At 45.1% G+C, this 16986-nt stretch overlaps 1 protein-coding gene across 1 annotated transcript in view; it reads right to left on the minus strand.

Moving 5' to 3' along the window:
* Window positions 1-270: 270 nt before the first annotated feature.
* The window catches only part of TFDP2 (transcription factor Dp-2), a 189923-nt gene continuing 173207 nt past the window's right edge, over window positions 271-16986 (minus strand). Inside the window, exons 11-13 of the mRNA XM_065410857.1 lie at window positions 14394-14560; window positions 2621-2726; window positions 271-455 (exon numbers count right to left, since the gene is read on the minus strand). Of these exons, the coding sequence (XP_065266929.1) occupies window positions 272-455; window positions 2621-2726; window positions 14394-14560 (457 nt within the window). The 3' untranslated portion in view covers window position 271. The remainder of the gene's footprint in view (window positions 456-2620; window positions 2727-14393; window positions 14561-16986) is intronic.

Consider the following 16986-nt stretch of genomic DNA (forward strand, 5'->3'; position numbering starts at 1 on the left):
ATCTTCAGGGATTTTGCTTTTTTCCTTGGTTGCAGTTGAAACGCTTTGTTTGCTCTGTGGCAGTATACCACACTGTGTTCAGTTATAAAAAGTTTTCAATCTGTCTCTTAACTTTGGGTGCTTTTTGTGTGTGTATGTGTGCAAGTTTCCATTTAGTTTAACTGAACACAGTGCAAACAAAGGCAAGAAACTGAAGTTATATCATAAAAACCAGGAGCTCACACTAAAACACATAAAAGCAGCATCTTGTATATTCTGTTTTCTGCTGTCTTCATTCTGGGGAAGAGGAATCGTCATCATCATCATCATCATCTTCATCATTGAATGAGCATGGGGTTTCTCCTCGTGACTCCGAATAACGTGATGTTGCACTGCTGGACTGTTGACTACCAGGGGCAAGGAACTGTCCAGTTGCTAAGGCCACTTCAGCATCCAGACACAATCCTGGATTTCCACTATCAAAAGAACAGAAAAGTCATCCTGTAACTTGAGAGAATTTCTCATGATGTTTGAGAGCTTTTTGTGGCTTCTTGTTTGTATTTAACAAAGAAGCTACCAACAAGGAACTACCTGAAACATTTTAATTTAAAATGAATCTAGTATTTGGGGAAGGGATCAGGAGTGCAGAAAAGCAAAAGAAACGCAAGGATCGATAGGGGGTTTGCCAATTTTTCTTGTCCCAGCTAGGGAAGCTCCTGAAGCCAAGAGAAGGAATCAAAAGGGAATGATTCTCCCATTGCCTTGTCTATGCTGTAGTGTGTGTGCATTGAGAGGTGAACTGCCATGAGCAAGAACTCGTTAGGAACTCTAGGGGCCAGAAAAAATAGGATTTCTACCCAAATACACGATGACAAACATTTAGGTCTTGTGATCAATTTGTATTTTAAAACCAATTCACAACCAAGAAATTTAAAAATTAAAGCAAGGATTAGGCAATGTGGAACTTATAACTTTTGCCAGCACAATTAGGGAAATAACATGTACAGACACCAAAAATTTCAACTAAAATCCTCAAGGCTCCAACTTGGGTGAAAATGCAATAAAAAAAAGTCTCATCCTACTCCTCACAATAAATAATGTATGTAAAAAAAGTCTGAATTCTTCACAAAGGGTTCTGAATTATGAACAAACTATTTTAGATCTTTCTAAAAGGTGAAGACACACCACTTTTCAAGTCTCCTATACAAACACAGTTTGTCCAATTAACCTCAAATGTATACACACACACACACACACACACACACATTTTCCTCTGGGCAAAGACTACAAATCAGAAATTGTCTGTGGAAAGCAGCCTTTTATCAGAAAGTTAGAATGTTCCAAAAATCAGTCATCATAGAAACTACTTTGTGTACATTTGAAATGCTACAGTGGTGCCTCTGTAGTGCTTCAGTGTAGACCAGTGGTCACCAACCGGTAGATTGTGTTCAACTGGTCGATCCTGGAGTCTCTGACAGTCGATCGCGATCTCTGGCCGCTAAAAATCCGGTGGCGCAGCAGGGCTAAGGCAGGCTCCCTGCCTGCCCTGGCCCCACCCCGCTCCCAGAAGTGGACAGCCTGCCCCTGAGGCCCCAGGGGAGGGGTGGAGGCAGGGGTCTCCGTGTGCTGCTCCTGCCTGCAAGTACCGCCCCTCACAGCTCCCATTGGCTGGGAATGGAGAACTGCGGCCAATGGGAGCTGTGGGGGTGGTGCCTGCAGAGAGGGGCAGCGCGCAGAGCCATGTGCCCCCCTCCCCAAGGGCCGCAAGGGTGTGAGGGCCGCTTCCAGGAGCCGTGTGGGGCCAGGGCAGGCAGGGAGCTTGCCTTAGCTCTGCTGTGCCACTGACAGGGAGCCGCTTGAGGTAAGTGCTGCCTGGTGGGAACCCGCACCCCAGCCCTGAGCCCCCTTCCAGAGCCAGCACCCCATACCTCCTTCTGCACCTCAACACTCTGCCCCAGCCTGGAGCCTCCTCTTGCACCCAAACTCCCTCCCAGAGCTTGCACCCCTCACCCACTCCTGCATCCCAACCCCCTGCCCCAGGCTCAGCCCAGAGGCCCCCCACACATACTCCAAACCCCTCTGCCCCAGCCCAGAGCCAGTACCCCAACTTCCTGCCCCAGCCCGGTGAAAGTGAGTGAGAGTGAGGGTGAGTGAGTGACGGCTGGAAGGGGGATGGAGTAAGTGCGGCAGGGTAGATCCTGGGTTGCACTTAAATTCAAAAAGGGATCTTGTGCGTAAAAAGGTTGGAGACCACTGGTGTAGACATTACCTACACTAACAGGGCGGGTTTTGCTGTCGTCAGAGGAAATGCACCTTCCCTAGAGCCGATAGCTAAGTCAACAGAATTCTTTGGTCAACATAGCGCTGTCTGTACTGGGGGTTAGTTCGGCTTAACTATGTCACTCAGGGTTATGGATTTTTCACATGCCTGAGCGATGCAGCTGGATCGACCTAACTTTTTAGTGTAGTCCAGGCCATAGTGTCCTTTATATTTAGTTGGGGTGAAATTCATTCCTGTGCTACAACACCCTATTTTGAGAGGGTAAGTGATGCATCGGGGTGAATTTTGCACTTTCTCAATATGAGTATCACAGGAAACTATCTTTCATTGTTTGAAATAGAAAAATCACTCTCGAGTTACCTTGATTTAGAAATAGAGGTACCGCCAGCTGTTTCTAAAGTTGAAACTGAATGAGCTGAATTTAAAAGTAACCCCTGGTTCAACCATGAAAGTCCTGTAGCCATATCTAAAAGACAACACAGTTACACATTAAAGTTACAGCAACAGTTTTCTTTCCTTACAATGTTAGAATCTGCATTTAACTTGGTTTTGGATGTCTAGCTTTTAATTTAAACACCATATACTACTTTTGCATCATTAACCATAACATTGCTAGTACATCATCATCATCAAAAGTGGTACTCCGGAAACGTTCAGTATTTATTTTCCACGAATGACTTCCAGATTAAATCTGCTCTGTTGAAAGTGTCAAATAGGTTCCAAGTACTGTAACTTCAAGATCAGTTTAATATCTAAGTTGTGGGAAATAGCTGTTCTCTCTTTGCTCCATACCTCACTAACTACAGATATCAGCATTTAGTTTATTGTGCTGATGATTAGATAAGACCCAGAACATGGAACAACATTCATAGCCCCAAAACTTTGTTAATGCAGAGTTAAGGTTGACTGGCAGTGCCTCATATCCTTTCATAATGCTGGCTGCAACTATATTTAAACCTCTGAAAACCAGGAGTTACAGCATGCACACTAGCTTTACCATTCAATCTTAACTCTGGCACCTAGAGCTGGCAAGAGCCAGTGTTGAGATGCTGTAATTTCAGCCAGGGCTGCTCTAAAATAAGCAGATATGAGGAATGAAGTAAATGTGGCATGTTGTACAGAATTGTATTCTCTCATTTGTCTACATGCATTCCAACTACACTTAACACAGCCATCCCTATCACAGTGGACTGGTATAGAGATTATTTTTGGAAGGTTGCCACAGAGTTGTTTCTGTACCCACAGAGCTTGAGACCCCTCATTTCTGTGCTGAGTTTTGTGCACGTGCAAATAGAAGCGCACAGTAGTTTATCCTTGATGCAGAAATGTGTAGCAGTCTGGGAGTAAACATGATAGCATGATGTAAAACAGAAAAAGGTGATGTTCCTGAGGGAAGTCTTATAGACTTAAAGGGTGGAAACATCTGGCAACTCCGGCGGTGGCTTATGCAGGTGAGGTGAAGTGATCGAGTATAGACCAGCATAGGCACCGACTTCTCCTCTGCCCAGTGGGTGCTCGCCCCCCCTGCCCCTTCCCTCCCTCATTACACCCCTTCCCCAAAGTCCCCACCCCAGCCCTGCCTTCTCCCCTGAGTGCACTGCATCCCCGCTTCTCCCCCTCCCTCCCGGAAAGTCCTAAGCGCCGCCAAACAGCTGTTAGGCGCGGGGGGCAGGAATCGTTGGGAGGGAGAGGAGTGGGGACGCAGCATGCTCGGGGGTGGGGGAGGCTTGGCTGCTGGTGGGTGCGGAGCACCCGTAATTTTTTCCCGGGGGTGTTCCAGCCCCGGAACACCCATGAAGTCGGTGCCTATGTAGACCAGGAATAGCCAGCTGGTGGTCACTAAGCCTGCCCTGAATACAGCTTTTGCCCGAGTGAGCACATAGTCTTACCATTTCTTTTGTTTCATCATCTGGAACAATAGAGTGCTAATCCAAAATGGATTCAGCTAATTCAGAACAAAAAACTCCTATCCTAGAATAAAAGCACCCACACAGGGAGTTAATGAGGAATAGCTATTCTGAAGCAACTCTCGTCCTAGACAATCCTTTGGGGCTTGTCTACATTTTAAACACTGCAGTGCCACAACTGCACCGCATTAGCACTTCAGTGAAGACACTACCTATGCTGATGGGAGGGGTTCTCCTGTTGGTGTAGGCAATCCACCTCCCGGAAAGACAGTAGCTAGGTTGACTCGAGAATTCTCCTGTCAACCTAGCACTGTCTACATCAGAGGTTAGATTGGTTTAATTGTGCCGCTCGGAGGTGTGTGTGGATTTTTCACACTGCTGAGCAATGTAGTTATACCGACCTAATTACCTAGTGTAGACCAGGCTCTAGTGTAGGAGAAAGGGGTCTGCACAACCCTCTGCAGCCTAAGAGGATTCCAGGAGTATAAAGTGGTGCATTCATCTCAATGAGATGTATCTGAACGTTCCATGGAAATGAATACAGTCAGACACAATTGCTCTGAGAGGTGTGAACTGACCCATTCATCTAAATGGGTGTTCCCTTTCTCTCTCTCCCTCCCAAAGTCCCTCCACCCCAGCCAGTTTTCAAATCAATCCCGTTAGAGCACTTTGATTATTAAAATCAGCACTTTTTTGAGGGGTGGGGGAAATCCTCTGTATCGGAGGAACCCTTGACCAAATGACCTGCTAATTCTAGTGTGACACAGCATTATAGTGGGATGGTAGTGCTCCCATAGTTAAGGTTTCACCAGGATGATCTTATGCCAGTCTTTAGTATACAGCTCTTATTAGGGGGGCATTTTCTGAAGCTCAGCAACCCATTTGAACATTCTGACATCCATCAAAGTCACAGCTACTTGCTTTTCTTTGTTTATATTCAGTTCTATTGTTCAGGAAATGGGTGAGAAGCATATGGCATGATTTACATTACCCTAATACTGTTGCTTACTAGAGTCTTTCATCTTCCCTCTATTTGAAATTATTTTCCTTGGCAATACTTAAAAGTAAAATGGAAGTATGTAAGTGGGTTTTAGAGTATTCTGAAATCTCGGCTCTTTAAACCAGAAGCTTTTCTTTCAGGCCTACCTTTCAGAAGGAGCCCTTGCAGAGTGAAGGCAGAGAGCAACTATCACAACACTCAAAGGCCTTGGCTACACTAGCGAGTTACAGCGCTGTAAAGCCGCCCCCAGCGCTGTAATTCACTCCCCGTCCACACTGGCAAGGCATTTGCAGCGTTGTATCTCCGTGGTTGCAGCGCTGCATGTACTCCACGTCCCCGAGAGGAATAGCGTGTATTGCGCCGCCGCTGCAGCGCTGCGGCACCAGTGTGGCCGCCCAATGCTCTGTGACTGGCCTCCAGAATTATTCGGCAGTATCCCACAATGCCTGTTCTAGCCACTCTGGTCATCAGTTCAAACTCTACTGCCCTGGCCTCAGGTAACCAACCATGTGACCCACCCTTTACATTCCCCGGGAATTTTAAAAATCCCCTTGCTGTTTGCTCACCCCGGTGTGGCGTGGAGTGCTATCAGCGAATCTTTCCAGGTGACCATGCCTCCACGCGCCAAGCGAGCCCCAGCATGGAGCAATGGCGAGTTGCTGGACCTCATCAGTGTTTGGGGGGAGGAAGCTGTACAGTCCCAGCTGCGCTCCAGCCATAGGAATTACGATATCTTCGGGAAGGTATCAAAGGACATGATGGAAAGGGGCCCTGACTGGGATGCCCTGCAGTGCAGGATTAAAGGGAAGGAGCTGCGGAGTGCTTACCGCAAAGCCCGCGACGCAAACGGCCGCTTGGGTGCTCACCCCGCGACCTGCCGATTCTACAAAGAGCTGTATGCGATACTTGGGGTTAACCCCACCTCCACTCCGAGCACCACCATGGACACTTCAGAGCCGGGGGGGGGGGGGGGGGGGGGGGAGGAGGAGGAGGAAAACGGGAGTGAGGGTGGTGGGCCGGATGAAGACATCCCAGAATCCCTGGAGCCATGCAGCCAGGAGCTCTTCTCGAGCCAGGAGGAAGGTAGCCAGTCGCAGCAGCCGGTACTTGGTGGAGGACAAACAGAAGAGCAGGTTCCCAGTAAGCGGTTTTTTTTTCGGGAAGGAATTTTTTCGGTGCGGGCTCTTTGGGAGAGGAGGGTTAGGCATGCCTGCCTAGATGCGGAATAGTGCATTGATGTGGTTTATCACATCGCGGTAATCGGCCTCGGTAATCTCCTCGAATGTCTCATCCAGAACGTGTGCAATGCGCTTGCGCAGGTTTATCGGGAGAGCCACCGTGGTCCTTGTCCCAGCCAGGCTAACATGTCCGTGCCACTGTGCCGCGAGGGGCGGGGGGACCATTGCTGCACACAGGCAAGCTGCATATGGGCCAGGGCGGAAGCCGCATTGCAGTAGAAGACCCTCCCTTGCTTCCCAGGTCACCCTCAGCAGCGAGATATCGTCCAGGACGAACTCCTGTGGAAAATGTTGGGACAGTGTTCAGTGTAGGTGCCCTCTGAAGCTGTTGGCTCTCCCCAAGGCACAGAAACCCAGAGGACAGTGCAGCCCTGAAACAATCAGTCCCCCTTACTCACCATTTTGAGGCTCCCGTGGGATATGTGGGCTCTGTTTCGGACAGGAAAATTATGCAATTGTGTAGACCCTGTGTGTTTTCTACTCCTTAAGTGCGGGGGAAATCATTACTCTGTCTGGTATAAACAATGCTGCCTCTGTTAAATGTTGCATTTTGCCTATACAGCTGCATTAACCTTGAGACCTCAGCCGTCCCTCTTATCACCTGCTCAGAGACTGCAAAGACTCAGGAAGAGACCGCAAAAAAAGCAAAGAAGACATGCTGCAAGAAGTGATGCGGCAATCTATTAAAGAGAATGAGAAAGCACAGAACTGGAGGGAGAGAGAAAGCAGGATCTGCCAGGAAAATGCAGCGCACCGGCGGCAAAGCACGGAGCACTGGCAGCAAAGCACAGATTGTCTCATAAGCATCCTGGAGCGCCAAGCAGACGCTATCCAGGAGCTCATAGCCATGCAGAAGGAGCAGTACCGCAAACGCAAACGCCACCCCCCCACAGCCCTTGTCCCCAAACTCTTTCCGTTGTGCCCCACTGTCACCTCCAACCCACTTTCCCCAACTTCTGTGTTCTTCACGCCACCAGCTGCCTCCAACACCAGTATCTTCACCACCCAGCCCTGAAAACCACGACCCTTACCCTCTGCACTCAACCCCCATCACCATGCAGTATAGCTATCCTGAAGTGCAGCACTCACTGCACAGCACACCAGACAGGACATATGCGAATCTGTGATTGTACCGTTCCCCACTCCACCCCCTTGTTTCTTTTCAATAAATAATTTTTTTTTCTTTTCAATAAATGGATTTTTTGGCTTTGAAAACATTCTTTATTATTGCATAAAGTAAAAGACTCCTTAGCCCAGGAAATAAACAGGCACTGCAAGTCTGCTTAGCAAACACTGATTCCTAAAGATTGGAACTACTGCACTTCACTCTCCTGCAGGGCACCAGATATCACTGCTGGTTTTCGGCCTCAAATTGCTCCCTCAAGGCATCCCTAATCCTTGCAGCCCCGCGCTGGGCCCCTGTAATAGCCCTGCTCTCTGGCTGTGCAAATTCAGCCTCCAGGTGTTGAACTTCAGAGGTCCATGCCTGAGTGAAGCTTTCCCCCCTCCCTTCACAAATATTATGGAGGGCACAGCACGCAGATATAACCGCGGGGATGCTGTTTTCGGACAAGTCCAGCTTCCCATACAGAGATCGCCAGCGGCCCTTTGAACGGCCAAAGGCACACTCCACAGTCATTCGGCACCGGCTCAGCCTGTAGTTGAACCGTTCCTTGCTGCTGTCAAGTCTCCCTGTGTAGGGTTTCATGAGCCACGGCATTAACGGGTAAGTGGGATCTCCAAGGATCACAATGGGCATTTCAACTTCCCCTACCGTGATCTTCCGCTCTGGGAAAAAAGTCCCGGCCTGCATCTTCCTGAACAGCCAAGTGTTCCGAAAGATGCGTGCGTCATGCACCTTTCCAGGTCACCCTGTGTTAATGTCAATGAAACGCCCACGGTGATCCAAAGCGCCTGGAGAACCATAGAGAAATACCCTTTCCGATTAACGTACTCGGATCTTAGGTGGGGTGGTGCCAGAATAGGAATGTGCGTCCCATCTATCGCCCCTCCACAGTTAGGGAACCCCATTTGTGCAAAGCCATCCACTATGTCCTGCACGTTACCCAGAGTCACGGTTCTTCTGAGTAGGATGCGATTAATGGCCCTGCAAACTTGCATCAACACGATTCCAACGGTCGACTTTCCCACTCCAAACTGGTTTGCGACCAACCGGTAGCTGTCTGGAGTTGCCAGCTTCCAGATTGCAATAGCCACCCGCTTCTCCACTGGCAGGGCGGCTCTCAATCTCGTGTCCTTGCGCCGCAGGGTGGGGGCGAGCTCCTCACACAGTCCCATGAAAGTGGCTTTTCTCATCTGAAAGTTCTGCAGCCACTGCTCGTCATCCCAGACTTCCATGACGATGTGATCCCACCACTCGGTGCTTGGTTCCCGAGCCCAAAAGCGGTGTTCCACGGTGCTGAGCATGTCCGTGAATGCCACAAGCAATTTTGTGTCATATGCGTTACGCGGCTCGATAGCATCGTCGGACTCCTCACTCTCACTGTCACTTTGGATCTTAAGGAATAGTTTGACAGCCAAACGTGACGTGCTGGCGAGATAAGTCAGCATACGCCTCAGCAGTTCGGGCTCCATTTCCCGCAGACAGATCGCGCTGCACAGAAACCGTTGAAAGATGGCGCCAAAGGTGGACGGAAACAAAGGGATTTCTGGGATGCGAAGCGATGCATCACGGGGCGTTGGGACAGGATCCAGAATGCCCCGCACCCACGCCCCCTTCCCACAACCCAGGGCGCCAGAATGGGAAGAGGTGCTCTGTGGGATAGCTGCCCATAATGCACCGCTCCCAATGGCGCAGCAAATGCTGCAAATGTGGCCACGACAGTGCGCTGGGCAGCTGTCAGTGTGTACAGACTGCAGCGCTTTCCCTACTCAGTTGTACGAAGTCAGGTTTAACTCACAGCGCTGTACATCTGCAAGTGTAGCCAAGGCCAAAATATGTCTACACTACTGTGCCGTGGTGTAGAGTTTTCCTTTGACAGAAGGGTTTTTTTGTCAATGTAGTTAAACCACCTCTTCGAGAGGTGAAGTCTGTCGACCTAGCTGCGTCTACTCCGGGGATTAGGTCAACGTAATTGTGCCGCAAAATTTTTCACAGCCCTAAGCGCCATAGCTAGGTTAATATTAATTTTAAATTTAGACCAGGCCTCAGTCTCAGGAAGCTGACAAGGGTAGGACTCAGACTTACAGTACGTGGATGCTACTTAGTACTCCCGGGGGAATTCTGTGCCACTGCAGAATTTGCACAGAATTGGTGCTGCAGAACTCTGCAGAGCCCAGCTTGCATTTAGCAGAGTGCCCAGCGCAGCGGGCATACAGGACAGTAAAGAATCTGCTCTGGGGTGCAGGTATCTGGGGGGAGGAGGGTGCCCCACAGCTGGGCTCTGGGGGAGGGGGTGCCATGCAGCCCCCTCCCGCACCCCCCCCAACTGGAACCGGGTTGCAATAGGGGTTTCTTTAACTTTCTACTCCTGGGGGAATGTTTTTTGTTGTTGTGTGTATTGTTGACATAGCTGTTGACAGGTATTTTGAAATAAATTACCAAAATAATTGAAACTGGTGTGATTATATTTTGACAATAAAATATGCAGAATTTTAAAATATTGTGTGCAGAATTTTTAATTTTTTTGGCACAGAATTCATCCAGGAGTATACTTGGGTTCAGTGGCCACAGCACATCACCTTAAGCTACATACTCTGTCAGCATGTCTGCAGACACTGATTGCAGTAGAGCCCCCAGGCCTGCTGCACCTGCACAAATGACTTTCTCCGGATCAAGCCACTGTGTAGATCCAATGTTTACCCTGAATAACTTTTTTAAATATTGCTTTGCTAAAGGGGAAGTAGGTGCTGGAGATCCATCCAGTGTAGGTGGTATCAGTTCGGGAGGCTCAGAGCCCCAGCTGTGCACAAAAAAAGTTAATCAAGTGACATGAAAATTTTACAGTTTCTTTTTTTGGTGGTGGTGGGAGGGATGGACTGTATCTTGGAAAACCTTATATTGGACCACTGTGTCTGTCCTGGATCACAGCAATTTCCAAGACATTCTGAGTAATATGTGGATTTTAGAGTAAACAATAAACTAATCGCAATCTAAAGTACAATGCTGTATTGTATATAGACTATATACAATACACGTTCTTGTTCAGAAACTGTATTGTCGTCTCAGTGCCGGCAGTAGTAAACCCCTTCTTTCCTCCCCCCCCCCCCAAAAAAAGACACCCTTGGTTTTTGTTAACAAACTCAGCATTTATGGTTCAAGATACATAGAGAGATAGCTGTGTGCTATACCAATATGGTATTTTAAGTTAAATTTTGGACCAGACTCCTACTAATTTAGGTAAAAGTACACTCAAGCTTTTATTTAAAATAACATGATTAATTTTCGCACAATGAGATCTAGAGAAAATTAAAAAGTAAGAGTGTATACATTTGTGAGAGGGGGGGCTTTCTGAGGGAATGGATAAAATGTAAGCCTTTTGTACAAAGAAAACTTTAAAAAGTTAATAAATTAAAAGATTCTTTCATATATTTTGCATTAATCTGTATAAGCAATTCTAAAATGTTATTTTGGGCTGGGAAGTAACATATTCTTTAAGAAAAGTAATTTATTTTAGCAGAGATGGTCATATTTGGTTGTAGATTTTTCACCAAATCTATCCACGTAACTCCAGACTAGGAGATCCTACCCGCTTTGCTTCTCCAATGATTATGCATGTTCATTTAGCAAATACAACACTACCATAATTAATCTTCAGCCTTCAGTATCTGTTTCTCTAAAATAGCAGCACAGTCTTGGCCCAGTCTTTGAGGCCAGGTATGCACTAGGAGTGCTTTAGTGGTATAGGAAAAGCAATACAGTAAAAACATCCCCATAAAAGAAACAGGCTTTGCTGGCATAGCTGCATCTACAGTAAGGACTTCTGCTGGCAGAGCTATGTCAGTCAGAGATCACCACCCTGACTGACACAGCTCTGCAAGCAGAAATGTGTCCTGTAGACACAGCCTGAAGCTCTCATCATTGTGTATAGTAAGTGTGCTTTGCTAAGGAGATGCCTAGCAATGAGCTGATTCAGATAATTCTTTACTTCTGACATCAGCTACAGAGGTTTCTCTTCCATCATAGTCTAGTTCATGGGGTAGGCCAGTGTGGGAAAGCTCTAACCTTTGTTGTCTGCAACAAACGTAACCAGTAAATAAATACAAGACATTGATTTGCTATTCTTGAACAGTAGTTAACTGAAGCCTATATATTTTAAAGCAACATGGCAAATTTGATGGAAATAAGCCATAAAATGTGGATACTTAACCTTAAATTCTGCTCTGGTAGTATAAGAAATAAAGCATACCAAAGTTAAAAAGGGAAGTTATACTTTGCTGAGAGAACCATGTAATAAGGCAAATGCCCTCTTTTTGATACCTTTGCAAAACATATTTAAGACAGCTACTCCTATTTGTTAATACAGGCATCTGATTGTAGTAACTACATAATTTATACTGATCCTCACACTGCATAATTATATTAGGAGCAACCAATAAAAGAAACCTTCAGACTAAATGCACACACTTTAGTATACAATACTAGATTAAAAGAACCAAAACTTTTGGCCATATTTTCTCATAACCAAAATAAGACAGCTTTGAAAAATGTACTCAAAACAACCCACATCTAAAGAGTACAGTATTGGTCCAGAGTACTTTGCATAAAGGGGAAGTCAATACAGGACTTGTGATTAGCAGCCAGAAGCCTATGTGGATGTGGAATACTAGTGTGTTACCAAAGAAATTATGCCAACAACAAAAATGTTACTTCTTTAAGAATATAAAAACTTATACCAATGTATATATTATAAATTATCATCTAAGTGACTGGACAGCTTCCAACTGAATTATCCTCCCAGGGAGAACTATAAAATTACTTTGTTTGCAACAGAAAAAATTCTTCTCTCTCATTTGCAGCAGAAATACCATTACCTTCTATAGAGCTTCTACACCTAGGGAACAAAGTATTAAAAATTAATCTTCTATTCTTAGCTACAGGAAAAGGACCCAAGATTTTTTAAAATAACAAACAAGGCAAATCAATACAACAGACATTAGGTGAAGTGAGAATCAGATTAACAACACAGGTGCCAGGCTAATGGCAGTGTTCCAATTTTTCTGAAAATTAAATGTTGAAATTTCTTTTTAGCGATTTACTGGGTAACATTCCTTTTATCGGTGGAAGATCTCCTAAAGTGAACCAGAAAGTTTAAGAGAACTTTAGAACAATTTAAGTTTAGACTGACAACAGCCAAGGACCAGAAGCATGTAAGTAACCTACAATACTGCAGCATGCTGTCTAAGTCTATAACTGGAAGCCCACCTAGCTATGACCACTAAGCAATTCATCCAAGCAGAATGTCTAGGAGAAGAGGGTGGGAAGAGAAAATCCTCTTTGTGTACAGGATGTGATCAACCTTGGAGTTAATATCCAAAAAGACTTTCATAATACTGAGAAGTAATGTCACAAACACTGGACTCAAATGTCACTGAAGAACAACGAAAGAAGACTGAATATATAGGAGAAAGCATAAGTTTACAATGATACTTGCAATGATAGGAAAATACAGAAAGTAATTATTTCAAGAACCTATACAATACATTTTAACAAACATCCAGAATCTTACTCAAGGAGAGTGCAGCTATTAGACTGGCACGCTGCAATTCTAATAAAAGAGATCAACACTCCTAATTTTAAAAGCAAGTTCTACCTTTTAATAAAAGAGGGTTGTAACATTTTCTAGGAAGTTTAATTTAGTTAATGACACTTTGCGCTTTTCATCAATAGTTCTCAAACACTATACATAAGGCACAAAGGTGAAAATCACTTGCACAAGATCAGTAACAGAATCCATATCTCCAGATACACATGCCCTATTTCCTCTAAATCAGGGGTTCTCAAACTTCATTGCACCGTGACCCTCTATTACTACATGACCCCAGGAGGGAGGACTGAAGTCTCAGCCCACTTGAACCCCGCCACCCCAGGTAGGGGGGCCAAAGCCCGAACCCCACTGCCCCGGGCAGAGGAGCTCCAAAGTCAAAGCCCAAGGACTTCAGCCCTAACAGGGGGCCTGCAACCTGAGCCCCGCCACTCAGGGCTGAAGCCCTTGGGCTTCGGCTTCACCCTGGGGCAGATGGGTCGGGCTTTGGATTTGGCCATGGGCCCAGCAAGTCTAAGCCAGTCCTGGTGACCCCATTAAAACGGGGTTGTGACCCACTTTGGGGTCCTGACCCACAGTTTGAGAACCGCTGCTCTAAAACACACATCATCTCATTCTTATTTAATACTTATAATGCAATAGTACTCAGAGGGCCAATTAAAATCAGGGCCTCGTTTTGCTATGTGCTGTACAAATACAAAGGAATATGTGGTCCATGCAAAATGAGAGATTTATAAGGAGAATCTCCTCAATAAGCTGAAAGAGCAGTCTAATATCAGATTTGTCCTCTGCTAAGGTGCTCTCTATTCCACACATTTTTGGGGGAGTGAGGGAGAGGAGAAAAAAAGAGAAATGGACTCCCTTTTATAGGTCTTTCCTGTTCCTGTTATCCAGGATTCTTTTGAGCCTAAAAAGGAGTAGCAATGATGCAAGGAAAATACTGTCATTTTGAGGCGCTTGGGCTATATTATTGAGTCTCAAGGATTATGTTTTTGCCAGAAACTATTAATGGAATTATTCCTTTGCACTGCAGCCCATTCATGAATCAATATTCTAAACAATTTTAAATTAAGTCTACATGTGCCCATCGAAGATTAATTTTAAAACCACCAGTCATTTGTGGGATCCTGCTGGCTTTCATAAATCTACTTCAAACTGTCTTATGCCTCATGCTTATGTAGTTTGACATAATTAGAAATGCTTCAGTAAGTTATGGCTTTGAATTTAATCAAGGATAATATTTAAAAGCTTCATTTAACTTACCTGTGACATAGCTTTCTAAAGCTTTTGGCACCAATGATTTTGCAGTTCTTAGATCCTCTGCTGAGCATTTGCCTGCCTCTAGCCCAAAGGACATTCCCATTCGCTTCAGCACCTCAATGTCATCATGAATCTCAAACGTGTTATCAAAATTAAAGAGGTATTCAAATCTGTACAGGAGAAATGTCAAAGTGAGATGGTTCTGGAAGGAACCATGGGCCTGATTATATTTTCCTGTGCTATACATTCAGGAAGTAAGTGTACAGATACAATTACAATATTTTAGGATTTCTTCAGAGGTCAAAGATGCTTTTTTTCCTAAATACCATGGGTAGGTACAGCTTTTCTCCTGTACTTAGGAGACTGGCATCTCTGCAGGGTTCCAATGATCATATTTCCCAATTAAAACAACTTTTTCCATGGCAGGCAATAAGAGTCCATAAACTTTTCTCCTTCATTAAACAGATTAAAAGATGAGGAAAACATTCCTGCTCCAGCAAAAACCCTTACTTGTACTAAATCCAATACTTTTTGAAAGTCTTCTACAGCTTTGTCACCAAAAATAACCATTTTTATTTTTGCTGCTTTTTCCTTAAACTTTCTGTTCTAATCCACCACATCCCCACTGTGAACTGACGTATTTACTTCAATGTAAATCACCTTTTGGATAGTTTATCAATGAAATAACAACCTTCTAAATCTGTTTGCTTACAGGTCCTATATGTTAAAAAACTGTCATATCACGTTTTGCCAGCATAGTTATTTCAGTTAGGAGTGAGAAAAAAAAATCACACCCTTAACTAGCATAGATATGTTGGCAAAATCCCCCGTGTAGATGCAATTTATACTGTCAGAAGAGTCCTTTTACCAGGGTAGTTTATCTTGTTCAGGGTGGCCTCTCCACCAGCAGGCGTTGCTGGTATAGCTATACTGTAAAACCTTTGTAGTGTAGACCAGCCCTCTGTACCAGAACTGTTGCATTATTCGCTCAGCTTGTACTCTGGCCTGCTTGCAATACTGAGAATAAGCCAGAGGTCATCTATTCTTTCCAATAAATAAGGGACAATAATCAACTGTTTAAAACTTATTTTAAGCAACTTGTCTCATCTTCCACCCCCAACAGAAAGAGGTTTAGACTGATTAATTTCTGATTTAAAAAAAAGTCCACTGTCTTTCTATGAAATCCATTTAAGCCCAGATCCCTAGAAAACAGTTTTTTGTTCAATTAATGCTTGAAATGATCACAAAACTCTTGTCAAGCATAAACAAGAATCTATTTCTTCAGTGCTTTTGCAATCTGAGACTCCAAACCAGCAAAAATTAAACATGTTCATAACTCTACTAGCACTGACGTAAATGGAGACTGAGCCAATATAGAAAATATCTGAAGTGACTATGGTCTCCAGAATCTCATTTAAAAAAAGAGAAAACCTCAAAAACACAAACTGAAGGCAAGATGCAAGTCTGCAAAGAGCCTGAAACAATAGCTCTGAAAGGTATGAACTTCCCCATTTATTTCATTAAGGTGGAAACTCAGGTGCCCAGTGATGATGATTTATATGTCAGCGTTCTTAACTCTTTCATTCTTCATGTAAGAAAGGAGAGGAGGGATCAGTGATCTGCACAGTTTACTGTCAGCAGCATCTCACTTTGATGCCATAGGTGGGTGACGAGTTGAAGATAGGACTATCTTTTCCGCCTCAGTCAAGGGGCCTAACAGAGCCCATGGCGTACTAAAACTCCACTTGGGGGGAGGGCGGGAGCCAAGTTCAAGGAGCCCATTAGAGCTCAGAGAGGCCATATGATCATACTTTGAACAACTACATGATGTATAGCAGCAGTTCTCAACGAGGGGTCTGTGGCCCCTGGGGGGCTGTGATCAGGTTTCAGGGGTCCGCCAAGCATGGGGCGTTAGACTCACTGGGGTCCAGGGCAGAAAGCCGAAGCACCATGTGGGGCTGAAGCCTGGGGCCCCAAGACCTGCCACCAGCGGCTGAAGCTGAAGCCTGAGCAACTTAAGTTTGCAGGGCCCCCTATGGCATGAGGCTCTGGCCAATTGCTCTGCTTGCCCTAACTCGGCCCTGGCTTTTATAGGCAGAAAAACAGTTGTTGTGGAACAGGTGGGGGCATGGAGTTTTTTATAGCATGTTTGGGGGGGCCTCAGAAAGAAAAAGGTTGAGAACCTCTAATCTATAGTAAGCAGCATCTCATTCTAGCAACTGACAAGGAAGCAGTTTATTTTGTGGGTGGAGGAGTTTGGAGGAGTGCCATCAGGTCTTTTTTTCAGTCAGACTCCTGAATGGAACTACTCTTTGAGTACTGTTATACCTGCTTTAATGTTTGAAGGATTGGGTCTAAATCCTGGTCTACACACAGTTTCTGTATCAGTATAAACTGTCAGAGATATATTTTTTAAAATTTATAGTTATACTGGTACAACCTCTAGTGTGAACATAGTTATACTGCTATAGTTTAACTGTATGGGAAGAGCAATAACCTATATCAGTACTAGGCACCTTTGTACTGATATAACTGTGTCCACAGTAGGTGGGTTGTACTGCTTTAACTATATCAGTATAGTTGAAGAGGTACAACT

The sequence above is a fragment of the Emys orbicularis genome, chromosome 9 (genome assembly GCF_028017835.1).
Source record: "Emys orbicularis isolate rEmyOrb1 chromosome 9, rEmyOrb1.hap1, whole genome shotgun sequence".
Taxonomy (NCBI): domain Eukaryota; kingdom Metazoa; phylum Chordata; order Testudines; family Emydidae; genus Emys; species Emys orbicularis.